Below are 19,758 nucleotides of genomic sequence, written 5' to 3' on the forward strand. Positions count from 1 at the left end.
GCTTAGGACCTGCAGAGGCTTGGCTTCTAAATTCCCACTTCTTAAGAAAGTAGAGTCCTACTTCTTTATTATCAAGACTAATCTCTGACTTAAAAAAAAATAAAATCAATTTTAAGACGTTTCTAAAATATCTGTTCCAATTGCATATGAAAAACAGATTTTCACATTTTTGCAACTGAGTCAGTTTCTATCTGAATAGCTAAAGATCTGTCCTTGTCTGCCCTGTGCCAGTAGGGTGGAACAAAAAGAAGTCTTTAACAACAGGAAAAGGGCTAGTAACAAAAATGTCTGGAAGCACAATAAACAATGCCAGCCTGGAAAGCATAGAAAGGAGCATTAAGTAAATGTACCACTTTTTGGTATTTGTTGTTCTGGGTCTGGAACTGTACATGCACATTCAGCAAAAAGCACTTGACACCTCTCCTATCCAAAAGGCACACAAGTCTGGCTATACAGATAGTGACATTTACTTTATATTTTTCAATTACATAGGAAGGAAAGCTACATCTGAAACCTGCACAGGACATTTTATACTTTAAACATTTATGCATTAATTCACAATGTCACATTAAGATTTTCTGGCTTGGGACAAAAGGCCTTTGCTATTGGCCTATTTTAAGGCACTGGTCAAAGAGGAACCCCAGCTTTGCTGCAGAGGTATAAACACAAGTTCTGCCAATTGGAGAACCAGCAGAAGCTAAAACTGCAGAATCACATTTTTTTCCAAAGAAACTGATTTATTTGCAAATTTTATACTTAAATAACTGTTTTTTAGAACATCATGAAATTCACAACAGCCAAGGCAACAGCAGCATAGCAACAGACGTTGCTACTCAGAATAGAATCATAGGAATGATTCTGACAACTCCATCCTTTGCATGCCAGGCATACGGATGTACACAAGAACAGTCCACAGAAGATGTGCACGCTTCCAAGGCTTGCCAGGGCTCAAGTTTCAGACTAAGAGCACCAGAATCAAGAATGCTGTTATCCCAAATACAATGCAGCAAACCCTGCATCACCAAACATGCCAGGGTTCCCTAACAAAAGAATCTTTAACATCTCAGCACAGTGCTAAAAGCCAAAAGGTGTGCCACGCCTCCAAGGACATCACTGCCACAGGTCTCCCAATGCCTGTACTGCCCTATGCAGTGGGTGAAATACATTACTATTCTTTGGTTCAAACTAACAAATGTGTCAGGACGTAAGCACTGAGCTGTGGTTTCTCTAGTCCAAGACGGCGCACCTCTTCTCATTAGAAGGTTTTACCAATTAATTTATCTTCAGGTTGAAACATAACATTACAACACCTATATAATGCACCTCCTTCTTAGGAAAAATTGTTAATTGGTGAACATTCTTTAACATCACATAAGACATATCCCACACCCAAAGTAAGGACAGACTAGCAGTGCTGATGCCACATACTCTTCCTAGGAATCCTCAAAAAGAAGGAGGAGAGGCCTCAGCTGTACACACTCTGTGACTGTGCAAGTGTAACAAGACCCAGAGCAGGACTGCTTGCCGGGACATCATGGGGACATGTGCCATCTCCAAGTTAAATTGCAACAGAAGCTCATTCCAAGTAACCTGTATCAATTGTCCACTATTTTCAGATCACAGGTGCATATAAATGACTATCCTAGAGATCTTGCTCTCTGCTGCAAAGGACCAACCCACCACAGGAATACGAAGTTCCAAATTTAATGGAAGTTGTATTTTCATTCCCACTGGAAGTTCTAGAGTTTCACTTATCTAATAACTTCTGATCCATTGGCATCCATCTGGTTTTATATTATCATTGTCTATTAGCAGAACTATCTCACCGGCTCTTTTTCTAAATCTACAATAGCAGATGTAACAAAGTAAAGACTGGGAGAAGTTACAAAACAAAATACTTTTCATTTTCACTAGCACAAAAATATTTTTACTATTTTTTTCAATCTAATAATCCTTTTCTGTACTCATTCTAATTTCTGGAGTCTTAATCCCAAAATGTGTGCCCTGGGAGTTAAGCTGCCTGTGATACAAAGCTTAACTCTGAAATGGCACAGCCATGTATTTTTGGCTCAGATTTTGAGAATTTTTTTTTCATATGTAAGAAAGCTGTGACAAAGTACAAAGAGACATTTGAGATAAGAACAGGGGAAAAAAGAAGCTATGATGGTTGAGATAAAGGCAGTAAGTAGCCTGAAAATTCAAGAGCAAAAACATTGACCTGAAAAGGTATAGAACTGTATGAAATGAAATCAGGGAGCCAGCAGACAGAAATTCAGCAAGACTGATGATGAGCCAATTCCAAGGAGAAATGAAGGCCAACGCTTCCTCCCCGGATTATTTTATCAGGAGTACTGAGCATTCTGGTGTTCAGTCCAGTATCCTGCATGTCCCAACTTCCCTCCTCTTTTCACTTGTCTGTGTTATGCTTGCAGACACTCTCTCTGCACAGCAAAGGATGCCTGAACAGTGACCCAGGGAAGGAGAGTTAACAGGTGGACACAATTCCTGTGCTCTCAAAACACGTTTAGGTCACTCAAGGTCTTGCCAGGCTCTTAGAATCTTTATTTCTAGAAAGTAATCTATACAAATATTAGCTTCAACTACTAAACAGAACAAAGATTGTTCAGAAGTAACTTAAGTACTTTAGAGGTTTAGTTTAGAAGTAACTATGGCCCAGTCAGAACAGAAGCTAGAAAAAATAATTTAAAACTCAAACTTAAGTAACAGCTGTATCAAAATGTGTTCCCTAAAATATTGAATATCTGAACGTTAACTCTAGTTAATAAATGTATGTCTTGCTTCCTATTTCAAAAACATGTAATAGCTTTTTGGATTTAATAGTGTATTACTCAAAGACAAAAGGATTTAATTAAAACTTTTTGCATAGATGTCTAAATAGAAATACCACAAAGTCATTCAGTCATGTGCACACCACAACTTCACGAGTAAGGCAGGCATTACAAAAGCTCATACTTCCAAAAACAACCTGAAAAGCTTTTGAATTTTTTTAATTGATATATCAATCATTCTTGATAGAAATACTATAATCTCCCGTGAGTTAAAAAAATCTATACCACAAATCAGCATTTCTAGGAACGAAGACAACTGAAAGCATTCATCAAAGTCCTTGCCTTTCTGAGCTCTAAATTTATTCATGGCAATAAAAAGCCTATTATTGCAACCTGAGTTGAAGCACTTAGTGCTCTATTTCAGAAAAACATTCAATTTTAACTCTGTACTAATTTTTAATTATGCTAATTGGTCACTGTGCATTTAAGGAAAGTTATGAAAAGCAATGCAGTCATACATATTTTTTTCTACAGCCTTATCAGGACATTTAATTTTTAATTCTGTGTTTTCTATTGCTCTTGATCTAGGGCTGACAGTGCTAGGAGGAAGAAGACAGAGCAAAGAATGGACCTGACTATGCATTCTGACTATACACAGCATATTTATCTCAAGAGTAAGAACAGACTGTGCATTGCTTTAAAATCCACCCCACAGACACAGCAAATACACAGTAGGAGTTGAGCTGGCAGCTTGTCATACAGGCCAGCAGTACTCCAAGAATATGATGACAATAAGGAAAGCTTTTGGGGGGAATTTGACAGAAATGGAAGGTGGTTTGGTTACAGAGGAAAGATAAGGTTAGTACCAAGCATGAAAATAGGAGAGCTGGAGAGACACATGAAATACAAGATTCAAGTGGATGAGACTACAGGTACCCTTTAGAATAAGAAATTTCAGGTCTTTGGCTAGATGAGTAGGATTTTCAGAAGATAAGTTGATTACATAATACCCAACATTACATTTCTTGCTTCTTCTCTAGTGCAGTGCAGGGGCTACCCCTCTTCCCAATGCCTTTTTCTTATTTCTTCCCCCATGTGCTTCCTAAATACTTTGACTTATGGTAGTTGTCAGAATTTTAATTCTTCTTTCCCAATTTCCTCCCCTCAGTGACGCTGCAGGATTTTACACAGGAAGCTACATTCTTTCTGGATTAGAAATGGCTTGGACCCTGCAGAGTCAGAATAGTCTGAGAAGATGCTGCCCCCTTCAACTTAAATACAATCGTGGGCCAGCCAGCACATTTTCTTTCTCTTGAAGGCATTCAGATCAAATGCAGTTTTCATCAGGAGATACATGTCTGCAATGCCCTGGATAAAACTCAGGTTCCTCTGGATCCCACCCACACTGACAGACATCAATGTGTGCTCCAGCAATGAGAACTTGCCTGCATATGTGTTGGCCTTGCTCAGGAGGTCTGTGCATGCATGCATGTCAGCAAAAGCACGAATCCCCAGGCAGTTGATAGGATGAAGCTGAGATTCCAAAAATTCACAGCAAGTCCTCTTCACATCCTGCAGTTGCAAGAGACCAGCTGCTGGGAGTAGTACCTGAAAGGAGAAGCAAGAGCTGGTTAATGTCCCAATTCAATTCTGATGTTATACAAGAGTATTGTGAATATTAGGAAACAAAATAAACCATTAAAAAACCAAGACCAAAATAAAGAGGAAGATTTCAGCATTCTGCAACTGAGGAAGTTAAAACCCAGCAGAAGCATGATTTTACCTCCCTACAGATACCATTTAGAATAACAAGCAACATCTCTACCATTGTGTTCACTGGGGAACTCGTTCCACAAACTGTAACTCACACTTTATTTAAACTCTTTCCAATATTCATTCACAAGTTCCCTTCCTGCATTTCCCAGCATTTCATAATAACATCTCATTTCCAAGCCTTCAGTTGGATATTTTTAAAAGAAAGTTTTCTAGATCATGACAGAATACGTAAATCTTATTTGCATGCAAGCAGTGGACACTGTACAATTTTTTGTTACCATCAAATATAAGCATCCTTATGCAAGAGATTCCAGTAAGGACAGAATTCAGACTTCCCCAGAAGTCTGTGACCATCTTGGAAGAATAATAATTCAAGATTGTCTGGCAATCAATATAGACAGGAAAAATAAAGGATCACACATTTAACAAGAGTTTGGTTTGAATATCAACTATTAATGAAGGAGAAATTAAGAAAAGACACAAATGTGATTGCACTCAGATAGACTATTACTAAGCAAAATACTTAAAAATTAGTTTAAATCTTAGATAATTCTTGAAAATATTTAGTAAGTCTAACAAAGTAAGTGAAAAAGATCTAATAATGATAAAAGTCAGTGTTACACAATTCCAAACAACTCTAGTAAGCTTAAAGGTTATTAATTACAAGGTTGAAAGAGTACATGAAATAGTTTTATTCTGGTATATGTTTATATAAATGCTAAGATAATATCACGAATACAATTTATATTATCAGAACACAGTATGATTAGTTATAACAGTGAGTAGGTAAATTCATTTGCTAGTTAATTCTATGATAAGATATAATCATTAACTTACATAGAAAAAATCAATGCCAGAAATCTACTACAAGTATTTATTTACACAGTTTGCCCCAATGAAGCAAACGTTTCATACCTGATCACAAATTCAGTAACTAATTCAAGGACAGTCTTAGATAATTTTAGGCACATTATCAGTATAGTTGAGAAAATAATTCTGAGAACAATCCTTGACTGCATAAATGGATCCAGTAGAAAAATCTGTAAAACCATCATCAAATCAGAATACAAAATGGAAATGTGAAGTTTGAGAATGGCATGGAGAAAATAATTTAATATTTGTATTCACAGTTATCCCAGCATACCTATATGAACAGTAAAGGAATGTTACAAGAACCAGATTATTCTTCATTATGGGAAATTTACTTCAGTTCTGAGATCACTGTAACTGAGCTTGCAAACTTAGAGATTTCAATATATTTTAATTATGACAAAACAAAACATTCAAGGCTAAATGTATTTTACATTCTGCTGCTAAAAAGGAAAAGAGAAGAAAAGTGCATCAAATTTATCTCGTTGAATTACACATTGGGCTTTGGTTACTAGGCAACAAGAGCTGTGATAACATCTAGCTATTTTCATTTGTACCTATAGAAGTGTTGGTCTGAAAGCCATAACAACCTGCATTCAAAAATACAGTTCCATCACAGTCAGATTTACTCTGCTGAAGCCAGGGACAGAACTAAAGAGGGAAGAAATATCAAAGCAACCCAAACTCCTCACAAATCCATCAGAAAAAAAAGGAAAAGGAAAAAAATACTACATTAAAACTGCAGTACAGATTAAGTTTAATTGCTGCTGACTCTAAACTGGTCAGTTATAGCTCAGATCTGTTCCAAAAATAGCCAGCAGAGGGTATCATAACTTTCCTTTAAAGATCAAAAATACTGTAATGCGCATACTGCTTTGTACTGCAAGAAATGCAGGGGTGGAAAAAAAATCTCCGATTTCTTGAAAATATGTTCTATGAAAATATATTCTCAACATGGCTAATGTTTTTTATAATTAAAGAAAACTGAACAGATTATTACTACTGATGGCAAATAAGAAATTAGGTATTCTCTTTCTTTGTGTCAAAATTGTGGTGATGAATCTCAGAATGACTGCTAGATTTCCTAAAGCAAATGATTTAACCCTTACGAGCCTGTGAAGACTCTTCCCTGGTTATTTCCTTTTGGTTCTCCTTCCTGCAGTAACATGTCTATTCCCAAAGCTCTGAGCACCCATCATGCCAAATACATCTTTCCAACCCCACAGAGAAAAAAAGGACTGTGACCAGGTGCAAGTATTTGTTTTAAAATCCACCTGCAATGTCACCTGCAGGGTCAAGAGGGATCTACTTAAGCCTGGAACATGGGTCCATGTTTTCACTGCAGTGAATTCAAGCCCTTCACAACTCAATTAAATCATCAACCTGTAAATGAGGCTGCTGCCCTTTCTTGTGGTGCTTCAGGTACCTGCCAGGAGTATGTCAGGGGCTGAGGGTACTAATGATGCCTGCAGCTTTTCTCTCTCCAGTTTTTTCCTGACAGCATTACGACTCTGTTCATCTTTGTGCAGCTGGAGACATTCACCTCACATGACTGAAACCTGTGTTGAACTTGGAGGTGAGGAGCAGCTGGAGCAGGCAGGCACCTCTCCAGGTGCTCACAGGCCCACCAGCTGACCAGGAACACATTTACAACGGTCCCAAAGAGATACAGCCTGCCTGAGTGATGAACAAACCTCCTCAAGGAAAGAAGGCTCAGAGGAGATGGGCATGGGTGATGAACTCGAGGAAGAAGTACAAGAATGAGCATCTAGTGGCATAAAGTCAAATTTATCTCCACATAAAGGGGACTGGAGGGTGACTTCTCCTTAGGTATATGGCTGTACCAGTAAGTCATGAGGTTATGCAAACAGCCTTTTCTAAAATAATTACTAGCAAGTAAAGTCTCCCCCAGCACAGCCAGGCCAGCAGGGGGAGAAGTACGTACGTGACACAGCTCAGTCCCATGAAAAGTGTAAAGCTGAAAAAGCAACAGAAGGAGCTCTCAAGAGAGCCATAGGCTTGAGAAGGCTTTAGCCCACATATTCCTTACTGGTGAACTGGAGATGCCCTCCATCCTGACAGTGGGCATATGTAGATCAGAAATGGGAATCACTTTTGCATAATGATCCAAATGTATATTTCAAGTGCTGTGTCATGCTTGTGTTGTGATTTCAGCATATTGCAGTATGTCTCTACTAAATCAAAACATAACGCTATGTAGTACCAAGTATCTTCAAAACAGCAAATTTCATGGCAATCATTAAATGTCCCTCAAGGGACTATCCAGGAGAAGCTGGTCAGAGCAGCTGCCCTGGAGTGCCTCCATAGCAGACAAGGGTGCTCATCCCACCTGAGGGCTGCTAGGTGACCTGACAGGCACGGACCCTTGACTGGTACCACTCCTTCAACACACAAGGTTTCAGTGGCTGCCCTGCTGCTTGAGAATGGGGGAACAAGTCCCGTGGAAGGAGCCACCAGGATGATCAGAGGGCTAGAGCATGTGGTATTACAAGGAAAAGCTAAGAAAACTGAGTTTGTGCAGCCATAAAAGAAAAAAAGGGAGACTTTATTACAGTCCACAGCTACTTATTGTGAGGGTATAGAAGATTGAGCCAGAGTGTTCTTGAAGATGCATAGCCACACAATGGAAACAAGGAAAAGTATGAACATAGGAAAATCTGACTGGAAAAAAAAAGGAATTAGGTGGCTTTTTCTGTTTCATGTTGCGTTTTGCTGGGTATTTCTAAAGTGAGGCAGATTAAGCCCCAGAACAGGTTGTCCCAACCAGCTGCAGAATCTCCATTCCTGAGTGATATTAAAAATTCAGGGAACAGGCCTCTCAACATGCTTTTGCAAAGCTCAATAAAAAGTGAAATTTAAATTGATTAAAGCTTTCTGCCTTTTAATTTAAATCAATTTGATCCAGTAATTTTATATCAATCCAAGCTGTCCTGTCTGCATTCCTTTTTGTAGCATGGGGTTCTCCTAGACAGACCATATTGTGATACCTGACATGAAGAGGCTTAAGACAATATTTTCTTTACTGCTTTCAAATTTCTTGTAATCATCTTAAAATTTCTGCCAGGAATATTAGCTCAAATTCAAAACCAGTTTAAGTATAATGTCAATAGGAAAATAGTGACAGATCACATTGCAGGTTTTGAAAACAAGATCCCACAATATAAACAAACCCAAAATTTCTCAGAACGCTGAAGCACTTTTCAGGCAAATAAGCCAATAAAAATCAGAGCAGTGTATGCCAAGAGAATTGAATAATGTGGTGTCTAAAATAGAAAAATTCCATACTTTATTGCATGGAGAGGAAAGAAAACAGATCTGAGACATTAGGAAAGACACTAATCGAGGAAAGCAGATGCATGAGAATCCAAACACACTACAATACAACACAGAAGCTCACAGAAGAGCAAGTTACCTCCTTGCTAATCACAGATATTGCATATTTTCAGTTACAATATTAAAATGAAATAAATTTCAGAGAACAGCAGTTATGTTAATGGCTGTAATAAAGAAATCTTGAGGAAATAGATTAAGGTTTAACATTTATTTTTAAGTTTTAAATAACCATTTCAGCATACTAAGCTCCTTCATTTGCTGTTTACATTATCATAGCACGGGGAAGAAGGAAATTAACATAGTGGTTAAATATAACCCAAATGATCTTATTTTTTTAGTCTCATCTACATGCATCTGTGCTGTAATTAAAACTGTGGTTTGTAACTGAAGTGTAATCTAAATTCTAGTGAAATCATTCAGCACAGCATTGAAATTATGCTATTTGGGAGTATGCATACAAAAGCACTAAAATAGACACAAATATTTTAAGGCATCTGTGGGATAAAATGTGGAAGTTTCAATTTCAGAAAATTCAGCCCTGCTTGAATTTCTGTCTGAACAACATGTGCATGTTAAGCACGGTGTTCCAGTGTTAAAATACAAAAATAAGAGGTTGCACTGGAATTAAAGATGTGCATGAGCTGCAAGTTTAGAACATGATGTCATGAAGCCTATGACATATACCTTCTGGATATCTTAACATCCTCAAGGCTATTGCACAATGAAGACATGGATGTATTAATTTTTCCTTTAGCTTAATGAGCCCTATGCAAATTAAAATCAGGTGCAGGTGGCAGTTTCATAGTAGCACAGGAGGGAATCAGATCACAAAACAGCCTCATTCCCTCACATTCCCCTTGTACTACATACAAATAGGTAGAGCACCACTTCAGTAGAAAATGATTGAATAATCATGAAAATACAGAATTTTAAATTATTGACATGATCTAAAAAACACTAAGCAGCTCCCAGCTTGGAAATCATTGTGACAGATTCAAATGAAGGATAAGGAAGAACTAGGTGTTTTACATATCTGCTTTTTAACTTTCATCATAATCTGTACTTAAGAGTCCACTTCAGTTAATGACATTCAATTGATAGGAAGTAATTTGCTCAAAAAGCAGCTTTTGAAGAGACAGCACCTTAAAAGATGAGTCTGAATGAACTACTAGTTATTAATAAAGACATTAGGTACAGAGGTGGGTTTTCTGTTGTTTTCTTGAGGTTTTTTTGAAAGGGGTAGTTTTGGGAGGGATTTGAGATCCAGTTAGTGGTTGCTGAAGAGCAGAAACAAGATTTATGAAGCAAAACAAATTACAGAAGAGTTACTTATTTAAGTAATACACTATAATAAGGGATATCTATCTAGTCTACAAGGGAGAACCATGCAGTCTTGCTTGGCTTCAGGGTTCTCCTACATCTTCTCTACCAGAACAGTGCCTTAACTACCACATGAAAGCACATTTTGGCATAAGCTTTCACACAAGAGAGACAGATTGATTTCCTAGTCTGATATAATGAACCTAAAAAAATTTTAAAGTTTTACATTTTTCTTTCAGTGAAAAAAATTGCAGACATTTTGATTTTATAGGAACAAAGTTCTTGATTTGAAGTTTGGCCACTGAATTTAAGTATGTGTATAGTAAGTAATCTAAAATGAAAGCTCAGAATCCTTCATCATACTTTAATTAATTCAATGTTTAGAAGATTACACAGCTGCATAAAAACACCATCATATTTTCTTAGGGACAGCATAATTTAAACAAGACTAAATTGAGTCTGAACAAAGCTACTTCTGATATTGTGTCATTCAGGAACTGGACAATTTGTTCTTTAATTACAGCACCAGAAGTGCTATGCAGTCAAATCATATACATAGCTACCCTGCAGAAGGATTAGAAGAAGCTGAAAAGATTAAGTAGGCAGGATAACATAACTCACACTGCATGGTTTGCTTTCTTCCTGTAAAGGCTGACCCACATAAAGAATCGCTGCATCAGCTGGTGCTCGGAGCTCTCAGGGAGCTTCTGCCACGGCACTGAGCTGCAGCAGCTCAGCCTCCAGCACCACACCAGCCTCAGCCCACACCCCACTGACACACACAATCACTTGGGCTATGCCAAAGATCACTACAATAGAAACGACTTCAAAGGATTGCCTCAAACTGGAGATGCGAAGGGTTGACAAAAAACTAAAAATTTTCATTTGCTGTTTCCTGAAGTACACAAAAAACCTTTGATGAGGTGGGGAGAGAGGAAGGAAGGAATTGTTGGTTTGCTGGGGGTTTTTGTATGTTACAGAATGACTTGTGACAAACAAGATTTGGTTTCCTAGTATGGCTCAGCATTTTCTGACAATTTAAAAGAGAGGGCTTGAAAGGCCATTTGCAAAATCCTAAACCTGGGCAGGAAGCAAACAGCAGCATAACTGGGATAGTAGATTGTGAATATTTGCTTGCTCTATTATTTCATTCTCTGGTACAGAAGATATACACTACCAAGTCTTAAAGTAATACAAAACCAAGAACTAAGGACAACAGAAATAGCATGAAGTAGAAATTATTTCTGTGCATGGTGCTTATCTTCAATGCAAAAATTATGTCAAGATTAACATCTAATATGCAGTAAATGGTCCTTCAGTGGACTCAAAACACATTTGATTACTTCAAGCTTTTACCATAATTATGTTTTTGTAGTTTATTAAGATAATCTTTTACTTATCACTCAGTTTCCTACAACAGACCATAATTACATTCTAGAAATGTCACAGAGGATTTCCTTGGAAAAAAAGCATTAGGCTTAGTGACAAATTTCATAAATGCTTTAATCTAGATGTTGTGCTTTAAAAATTCAGGTATGTAGAACCAAAATTCCCAAAGTAAATAGCATCAACAGCTTCCCATTTGATTTTTCTTTGCAGATGCACATTTAGTACATACATTTCACGATTTAAAGCACAACCAATATCAAGAAAACAGAAACATTTTCAAGGAAGCCTTTATGCATCTTCCATCTTACATGTTGCAACATGTCCTGAACCTACCTGCAGGTAAGAGAGGTCAACTGTGCAGTCTCTAAGTGACTTCATTTACACATAATAAGCACCTTGAATTTTACAGGGAGGTGGACAAGCACACATGCATTCATTTGAGCAACTGACCTCTGCACTTTAAGTTGGCGTGGGCTACTTTTCAGGTTTTGCCACAGGTAGCTTTATGGCCATACAAAGAAATAGAGACATGGATGCCTACAGCAAAAGTTGTAGCTGAGACAGAAGTAGCTGCTTTCATCCAACTTGACTAGAAGCACCTCTAGCATTGCCTAGCAGTGGGATGATTTTCAAGACTCAGAAAAGTCATACAAACTGTCAGTCTGACAAGGCAATTTATACACCTCCATTATTAATGTTTAGCTAAAGAGCAGCCACATCCTAGCAAGGAAAGATAAAGGCATCAGGTTTTGGGATCACAAAACTTGTGATGTCAATACTAATTACTTCTGATTTACCCAATGGTCATCATATCTGATACTCTTTTTTTTTTTCCTTTTTTTTTCTTTTTTTAAAAATTATAGAATGGCCTGGGTTGAGAGGGACCTTTAAGATCACCCAGTTCCAACACCCCTGCTACAGACAGGGACACCTTCTATTAGACCCAGTTGCACAGAGCCCCATCCAACCCAGCCTTAAACACTTCCAGGGATGGGGCAGCCACAAATTCTCTGGACAAAGAGTCTACTCAAGTCTGTAAACTCTTTTAGGCCACACCATTCTTAGAGCTTGTTGCTGTAATTCTGCTCAATGGAATCCCAATCCCAGGTGGACCATAAAACAAGGAGTTAAAAATATCTTCCAGGCTGGTCTAGAACTTCACAGTTTTCCAGAAGAATATTTATATAATAGGTAAATCCAGACCTTCTAAAAAGAAAAAACAATACTTCTCCCTAATCAACTGCATGAGAAAAAAGAGAAATCTCAGTTTCCTTCTACAGAAGGAAATGGCAACATTTTTGCCTTTGTCTAGCTCTGCAACAACCAGCTAAGGATCTCCTCCACTCTGGGTCACACTGGAAGCAATTTTGGCATCTGGTTTGAGACAGAATCTGTTATGTCCTCCATCCTTCCCCCGTATGTGTTGGTTAAACCCAGTATTTACTGAAATGAAGCTTCACAGCACTGCTCTGCTTCTACCAGCACCATCCCTTCCCCTGTCTTCCCCTCTTCTGAGGAAAGGGAGAAAAGGAAACCTAGGATGGAGAAGATTAGAACAGGTCAACTCAACCCAGATCTGGACCTCATACAGTCTCACCTAACTAGGGAGGTAAACCTTAAGAGGCGAAAATACCTGCTTTGAAACACTATCTAATCTTTGTTTTGATAATGTTTTGAAACACTGTCTATCTAATGGTAATACAGGTATCATTTCCAGGGTTCACAGGTAATTATTTTCAAACCAACCAGCACAGATAGAAAGCAGCACTGCTCACCTTGGTACCCTAATGCACTCATGCATTTTGCAGCAATGTTCTATTTATTTAGGCATTCACTCACCTTAAACATACCAACAACTCCATGGATGTACATATATGTTTTTGTGGACTTCTCTTTAGGTACTCTAAAGAAAAGCTTGTTGTCTTTCAGCATAAATTAGTAACTCACCCTTTTACCCTTTACAAGTGTATGTAGAGTCTTCGAAACACATAGACACCAGAAGAAAAATAAGAGTCCTATTTTAGCCAACTCACAGTCAACCTAGAAAAGGCCTGAATTCCCTTCCTCTCTCAAATGACAGCTTTTCCACGCCTTTAATGGCTTTAAGCCTATCCCCAAAGCATGCTATTCCTGTCATATTTTAGACCATCCAACAGTGTTTCAGGTGATAATGTAGATTTCTACAGTGACATACAGATGTGCCATTTTTTATGCTCAGATTTAAAGACACTATTTTACAATAGCAGAACTTTTTCTAAGGTGACTTCAGTATGTTATTCTATACTAGGAAAAGCTGTTAATGTAAAACATAGCAATATGTAGGAGTAATTCAATTTTTTTCTCTCCATGCATTACTTTACACTTTCCAACATTAATTTTGGTCTGTGATCATGATAGCCTGACATCTAGCTTAGCTAGAAAGCAGTGAGATTTTCTATTTTTGTCTGATCTTGAAAAAATACTTAAACCAGTTCATTACCTACATATTTTGCTACCTGCTTTCCAAGACTAAAGGAAATAGGTCCTTTGGAAGCCTGTGACACATTACAATCACTTTGATACAGCAAAACCCGACTATTTATTCCTATTTGTTCCTTTCCTCCCTAGGGATTTTTGATCTATTTATTGCTCATCATGTGACAATTTAGGAGGGACTATAACTAACTTGACTTTCAAAAGCCTTTGATATGGTTATTTCTGGACCACTCTAAGAATTACAGAAGGTTTTTAGTAGCTATGCACAACTCATGAATAGAATTCTGAAACATATGAGAAGTTTGAACTTTCCTCATCTCACCTGCCACTAAGAAAAAACAAATCCTCGATAATCTCTATAAGGCTCAGGATCACTAATGACATTGTGATTTACTAAAACATGAGCTGAAATTCCAAGGAATAGCCAGTTACAGACCATAACATTTTCATACAGTCTCAGCCACCTTGCTTCAAAAGTTTCTTTTCTGTGGGTACACAAGGATTCTTTTTACAAATATGTCTATAAAATCCTATTTGCTCTAGTGATTAGATGTTTTTATTCATTTGGTTTTGTACTTCATCTTTTGACCCTCTCTCTAAGCCTATCCTTGATGTGTAAGAGGACGCACCTTGCACAGTCTGTTGTCGTAACTGGGACTTTCTACCTTAATTAGTTTTTGGCACCTTTCTCGTGCATGGCTCTGACAGCCCACACGCTCTCCTAAATCACTCATTTAAGAAACAATATGCAAGAAATGAATAGATGTTATATTTAGAGCTGAAGTGCTGAGTAAAAGTGTTTTATTCTTTTTATCATTTAAATTAAACATGCCTGTTTAAATCCCTCGGTGACTTCCCATTCACCTCCCACAGTAATCAGAATCACATGCTTCTGAAGTGCAGGATTACAGATCAGTATCTCTTCTGTAACACACTCCTGCCTCAACCCCACTTCTCTCTCACCCCATCACCTCCTCCAAGAGTTTCTGATTCATTCCTTGGCTCCTGCTTAGACCATGCTGACATAGCCAAGCTACAAGCCTCTTCACCGCCTTTGCCCACAAGTCTCTTCCAAATAAGCAGAAACAAGTGGTTTCATAAACCTCAACCCACATTCTCCCTCCCACAAAAAAAAACCAAACCAAAAAACAAAACCAAAACACAAAAAAACAGAACACCCAAACATCTTCTGAAGGTACAGAGATTTTGAGACAGGGGAAATCTGTGATTCAGTCCACAAGACAACAATCTCTCTCTGGAAAAAGCATGACTCTCTGCCTCCTACACACACTGGCACTTGATAGTCAAAGACAGTCTTTTACAGTCTTGGGACAATTTCAATTCACTCCTCATACGTTTGGATCCACATTTTAGATTAATTTTCTCTCTGGTGCTCATTCCTAGTTCTGTTTCTCCCTTATGTACTTCTCTTTGGCAACCAAAGCCAGTGTACAACAGCTCAAATGTCCATTCAGGTTCATCTTTTCATTCTTAGAAGGCTCATACCCTTCTGCCTACTCAATTTGCTTTATGAAAAAAGTTCTTGTATCCCCATTCAGATGGCCAAAAAAAATAAAATTAAAAAGCATAATTTGGAGGACAGAGAGAAATAGCAGTAAGATATCTGCAGAAGGGAAAGAAAAAAAAGGCAGGAACATAAAAATGTGAATACCTCAGGAGGGAGTATTTGCCATATCTGTGCAACATCTGCTTCTCCTGGTTCTGGTGGTCCTGCCACCATTTTTCCCTCTGCCTTGACCACAGCTACGGCTGTATAGACACAGCAATTGCTTTCTCTGCAGACCCCTTTTGCTACTTACCTCATTAACTTCACTAACTTCTATAATCCAGGGGAGGACATGCGAAAGAATTTATCCCTAAATGAAGTATGAATTGTATTTATTCAGTTTGTCTTGACAATGCAAAAGATATTGAAGAGACAAGTGCAAGAGACTCTTTAGGAAGACAGCCCAGCTCAAGAGAGAACAGAGCAGGTGAGTGTTTCTGCCTGCACAGAGCTGTGGGGCTGGCAGCGTGCACTGCACACATGGCATTGTGCACGCACCTACCACAAAGGCACGCTCAGCCTCACCGCCAGCCTGGAGCCTGCAGACACAGAGCTGCAGCCACCTAGTTGTTATCAGGCTGCCGGCTTCAGCAACCCTTAATGCTTTCCTCACACTGAGCACACAGTGTGATTTCCTCCTGTCACATACCACCAAGCAAGCCAGATCAGAAACGGAAATCCTTTAAGAGAGCATCAAACATCTATCAAATAAGCGTGAGGCTTTGGAACACATCTTCAGCCACATCAAAAACCCAGCTCCTCAGTTAAAAACAAACAGAGAGGAGTGACAATATAGCAACTGCAGCGATTCTGCAGTGCACAGAATAATAATGTGTCCCCAAAACCAGGCAGTTCTACTTTGCACATATATAATAGCTAAAATCACAAAAGATATGCTATGAAAAAAATAGAGAAAAACACAATTTAAATGCATTTAAAAATTGTCAGAGAACAAAATAATAAATTTTCCAGCAAAGCTGTTTGCTTAGTATTTTGGTCAGCAGCTCTTAGGTGAACCTTATTCATTTAAAGTGCAAATTAATGAAGCATATATTTGTAATAAAATAGGCTTGTAAAGAGATCACGCTCCTCTTTTGCCTTCCCTCCTACACTCATTCTCCTGACAAGCAGGCACATATAAGCAAATGAAGAATGCCTACTAGGATTATTTCACTGGAAAAAATGAGATCATTTACTGTTGCCTGACATGTCTTACAATGCATATAAATTCAAGGAGTGTGCCACTGTCTCTCCTCCGGCTATGCCACATATTAGTTGTGCCCTCATATTATTAAAATCCTCAAAGCTGTTGTCATAAATACAAAAATAGGTCAAAAGGAGGCAACCAGATGGTTGCTTGAAGCCTTAAGTATAAAATACATACAATAGCAAAACTCAGTGGTAGTCTTTCAGCACACAACCAAAGAGCACACTATAAGGCTGTTTAGTCCAGCATTAAGTTCTTGCTCAGTAAGACCTAAACATGTTTCTATGAATAGGGTTTGCAAGGAAACTCATGTCAGCTTGGATTTAAGAACCTCTCTGCAGCGTCAGCAAGCCCCTAATATTATTAGAACTGTAGTGTCATAAAAGAATAGAAGTGAAAGTTTGGATTACCATGTAGTTTCAACACACATCAGAATTTAAAAACATCAGCTAATCCTGTTTTAATCATAAACTTATTAGGATGAGCCAGTTTCATAAAGTATTTTAACCTGAATAACTCTGAATACAACTTCAGACTTTGCCAAAGCTTTCATAATTTAGTATCTATGCCACAGCAGCCAAAGTGGAGATGGAGCAGAAAGGCCAAAGGTTTGTTTATTTTTAAGGCTCTATAAGATGATCCAATAAAGAACTTCATCTCCTTCTAAAGCTTTAATAATATCTGTGTCAGGGAAAGATGACCACCAACCATCAAATAGTTCTTGACACTCTAATAGCTCGATTATATAAAACATATTTTGAAAAAGAAAATACTTTCAAGAACTTATGCAGTTGCTCGAAACCTCTTAAGAAAGAAAGAAGTGAGTTTATGGACAGAACATTTTAGGTTTTCATGAAGGCAAAGCAAAAAGTGATGGTAAAATGAAATATGATGGTGGATATATGGTGTTTTCAAGATTAATCTGAGTCTGGAAAAAGCCAGGGTATAGAAGAAAAGAGAACCAAAGCCCATGACAAATACTTTAATTATCTCAGAAACAAGCAGGATTGTAACCTATCACCTCAGGGCTCAATAATTAGCACCTTACTCATGGTATATTGAAGGCAGGAAGCCAAATCTGTCCAAAATTTTATAGGAGATTATTTGGGAGTCAGAATTCAGTATCAGCTCAGAAAAATAAAACTACAGCTTAAAAGACAGCTGTACAGTTTTAATGAAGATTTGGCCTATCAGTCTGTCTAAAAGCACATGTGCTGCACTGGGATATTTTGCTGAGAGTTGCTGGCAAGTTAAATTTAAGTCACAGGAAACAAATTCACAGATTTCACCTTTAAAGATGCTATCAACAAACTTTAATGTAAAGTCAAAGCTATTTTCATTTTTTGAAAGAATCTACCGTGGCTATTGAGAGGGAAATCAGTGCAAAGATTTCCAATGACACCATACACTTTTTTAGGAGCAGTAAAAGAAACAACTTACACTCATTTACTTCAAAAAATTATCTCTAGGGAAAAAAAAAAACCACAACAAAATAAATATCGCTGTTAACTTCAACAGGATTGGTATTATCTGACCTAACTGCATTCTTCTTTAGAAGCATGCAGATAGCAGATTTAGCAATAAATCAGCTCAGAGGAAAACTCCCATGGTCCAATACCCTGTCTCCAGCCCCTAAGGTGTAAGCAGCCATGTACTGCAGGAAAGACTTTGGAAGCTAAACCAAGATGGGGTGACTGTCTAGGGACTGTGGAGATGCAAGAGGAAGTCTGTACAAAGAACAATTTGTCCAGTGGGGACAGGACAGGGACAACCAACTAGCTTAAAACATGCCTCAAAATTCTATTCAATTAATAAATACTATAGAGATGATTTTTTAATGCTTTATCAGGAAAGTGTGGTTAGTAAATAGAGGCAAATGCAAACAAATAAAAGGCCTTTATGAAATCAGACAGCAAACTTCAGAGATGCCAACCTCATTAGCCTGTGGTACAGCAGCAACAGTTTTATTAAGTTACTTGCATCTGCTAGAATGCTGTGTCTGCTTCTAGCTAGAAAAACTGCCATCATGACCCATGCTGTCATCACCAAAGTGCACTGTCTAGAACATCATCATCTATTTGGAATTGCTGCTAATTTAGAAAAAAATCTTCATTAGGAGCCCTGCATTTCAGTAGAGTGCACAACTGGGGATGTACAGGACCTGTACTTAATAGTGATCTCTTGGTGACATGCAAGGTGTTAATCATGACCAGTAGGGATGCAATTGCCTAGATACAGCCTGCCAGCACCTACTGTTCTCAAGATATACTTCTGTTTAAGCTGTTTCACTTTCCCTGATTACCAAAAGCTTTTTAAGGAAGAGGTGACTAGAGGCACATCTGTCAATGCATCAAGATCAGACATTCCCTTCCTGCCCCTTTTACGTTTCTAAGTGTGGCATTTTTTTCCACACATCTATTTCTTAGCTTCTCTGAAGGAAAATAGCCAATTCCCATAGAAGCAATTTCAGCATTACCTTCTCTCAAACCAGTTTCTTACATAAAATATGTATTTTACATTTGAAACAGAACCTACTGCATTATAAGATTCACTGAAAGCTTCACAGGATTCAGTTCAGTTGAATAAATATTTCTTTTATCTCTTCCACCCACTTCCACAGCAGCAGGCACACTTCCAGGACACGGAATGCATGTCTCTGTTCAAGCACTGAATTCAACTCTCTCCTCTTACAATGCCTAATCACACATTTGTAAAGAACCTTTGCAAAGTCAGCCTTGGATTCTAAAAAGGAAAAATCTACCCCAATTAACACAGAAAACTTCCAATATTCATCAAGAAAATATACCCCTTTGGATAGATCCCTTTGAAAGGGAGGGACATCTTTTGATCCAATAAGGGAAAAGAGGAGTTCTGTAGTGTTTGAAGGTATACTTTATTGGCAGGCTCACAAACTCCTGAAAAACATTCCAAGTTAGATATCTAAAGTGAAAAGTGAAACTAGTTCCAAAGCACATGCTTTATGCTCTTCACACATCACAGTATATGAGTTA

General features: G+C 38.0%; 1 protein-coding gene across 3 annotated transcripts in view; it reads right to left on the reverse strand.

Annotated features, from left to right (window-relative positions):
• The window catches only part of KLHL2 (kelch like family member 2), a 53,618-nt gene that overhangs the window by 15,226 nt on the left and 18,634 nt on the right, over nt 1–19,758 (reverse strand). For all 3 annotated transcript variants that reach the window (XM_064710714.1, XM_064710716.1, XM_064710715.1), the window contains one exon: nt 4,235–4,397. In XM_064710714.1, the coding sequence (XP_064566784.1) occupies nt 4,235–4,397 (163 nt within the window). The remainder of the gene's footprint in view (nt 1–4,234; nt 4,398–19,758) is intronic.

This window comes from Zonotrichia leucophrys, chromosome 4, assembly GCF_028769735.1.
Source record: "Zonotrichia leucophrys gambelii isolate GWCS_2022_RI chromosome 4, RI_Zleu_2.0, whole genome shotgun sequence".
NCBI classification, from domain to species: Eukaryota; Metazoa; Chordata; class Aves; order Passeriformes; family Passerellidae; genus Zonotrichia; species Zonotrichia leucophrys.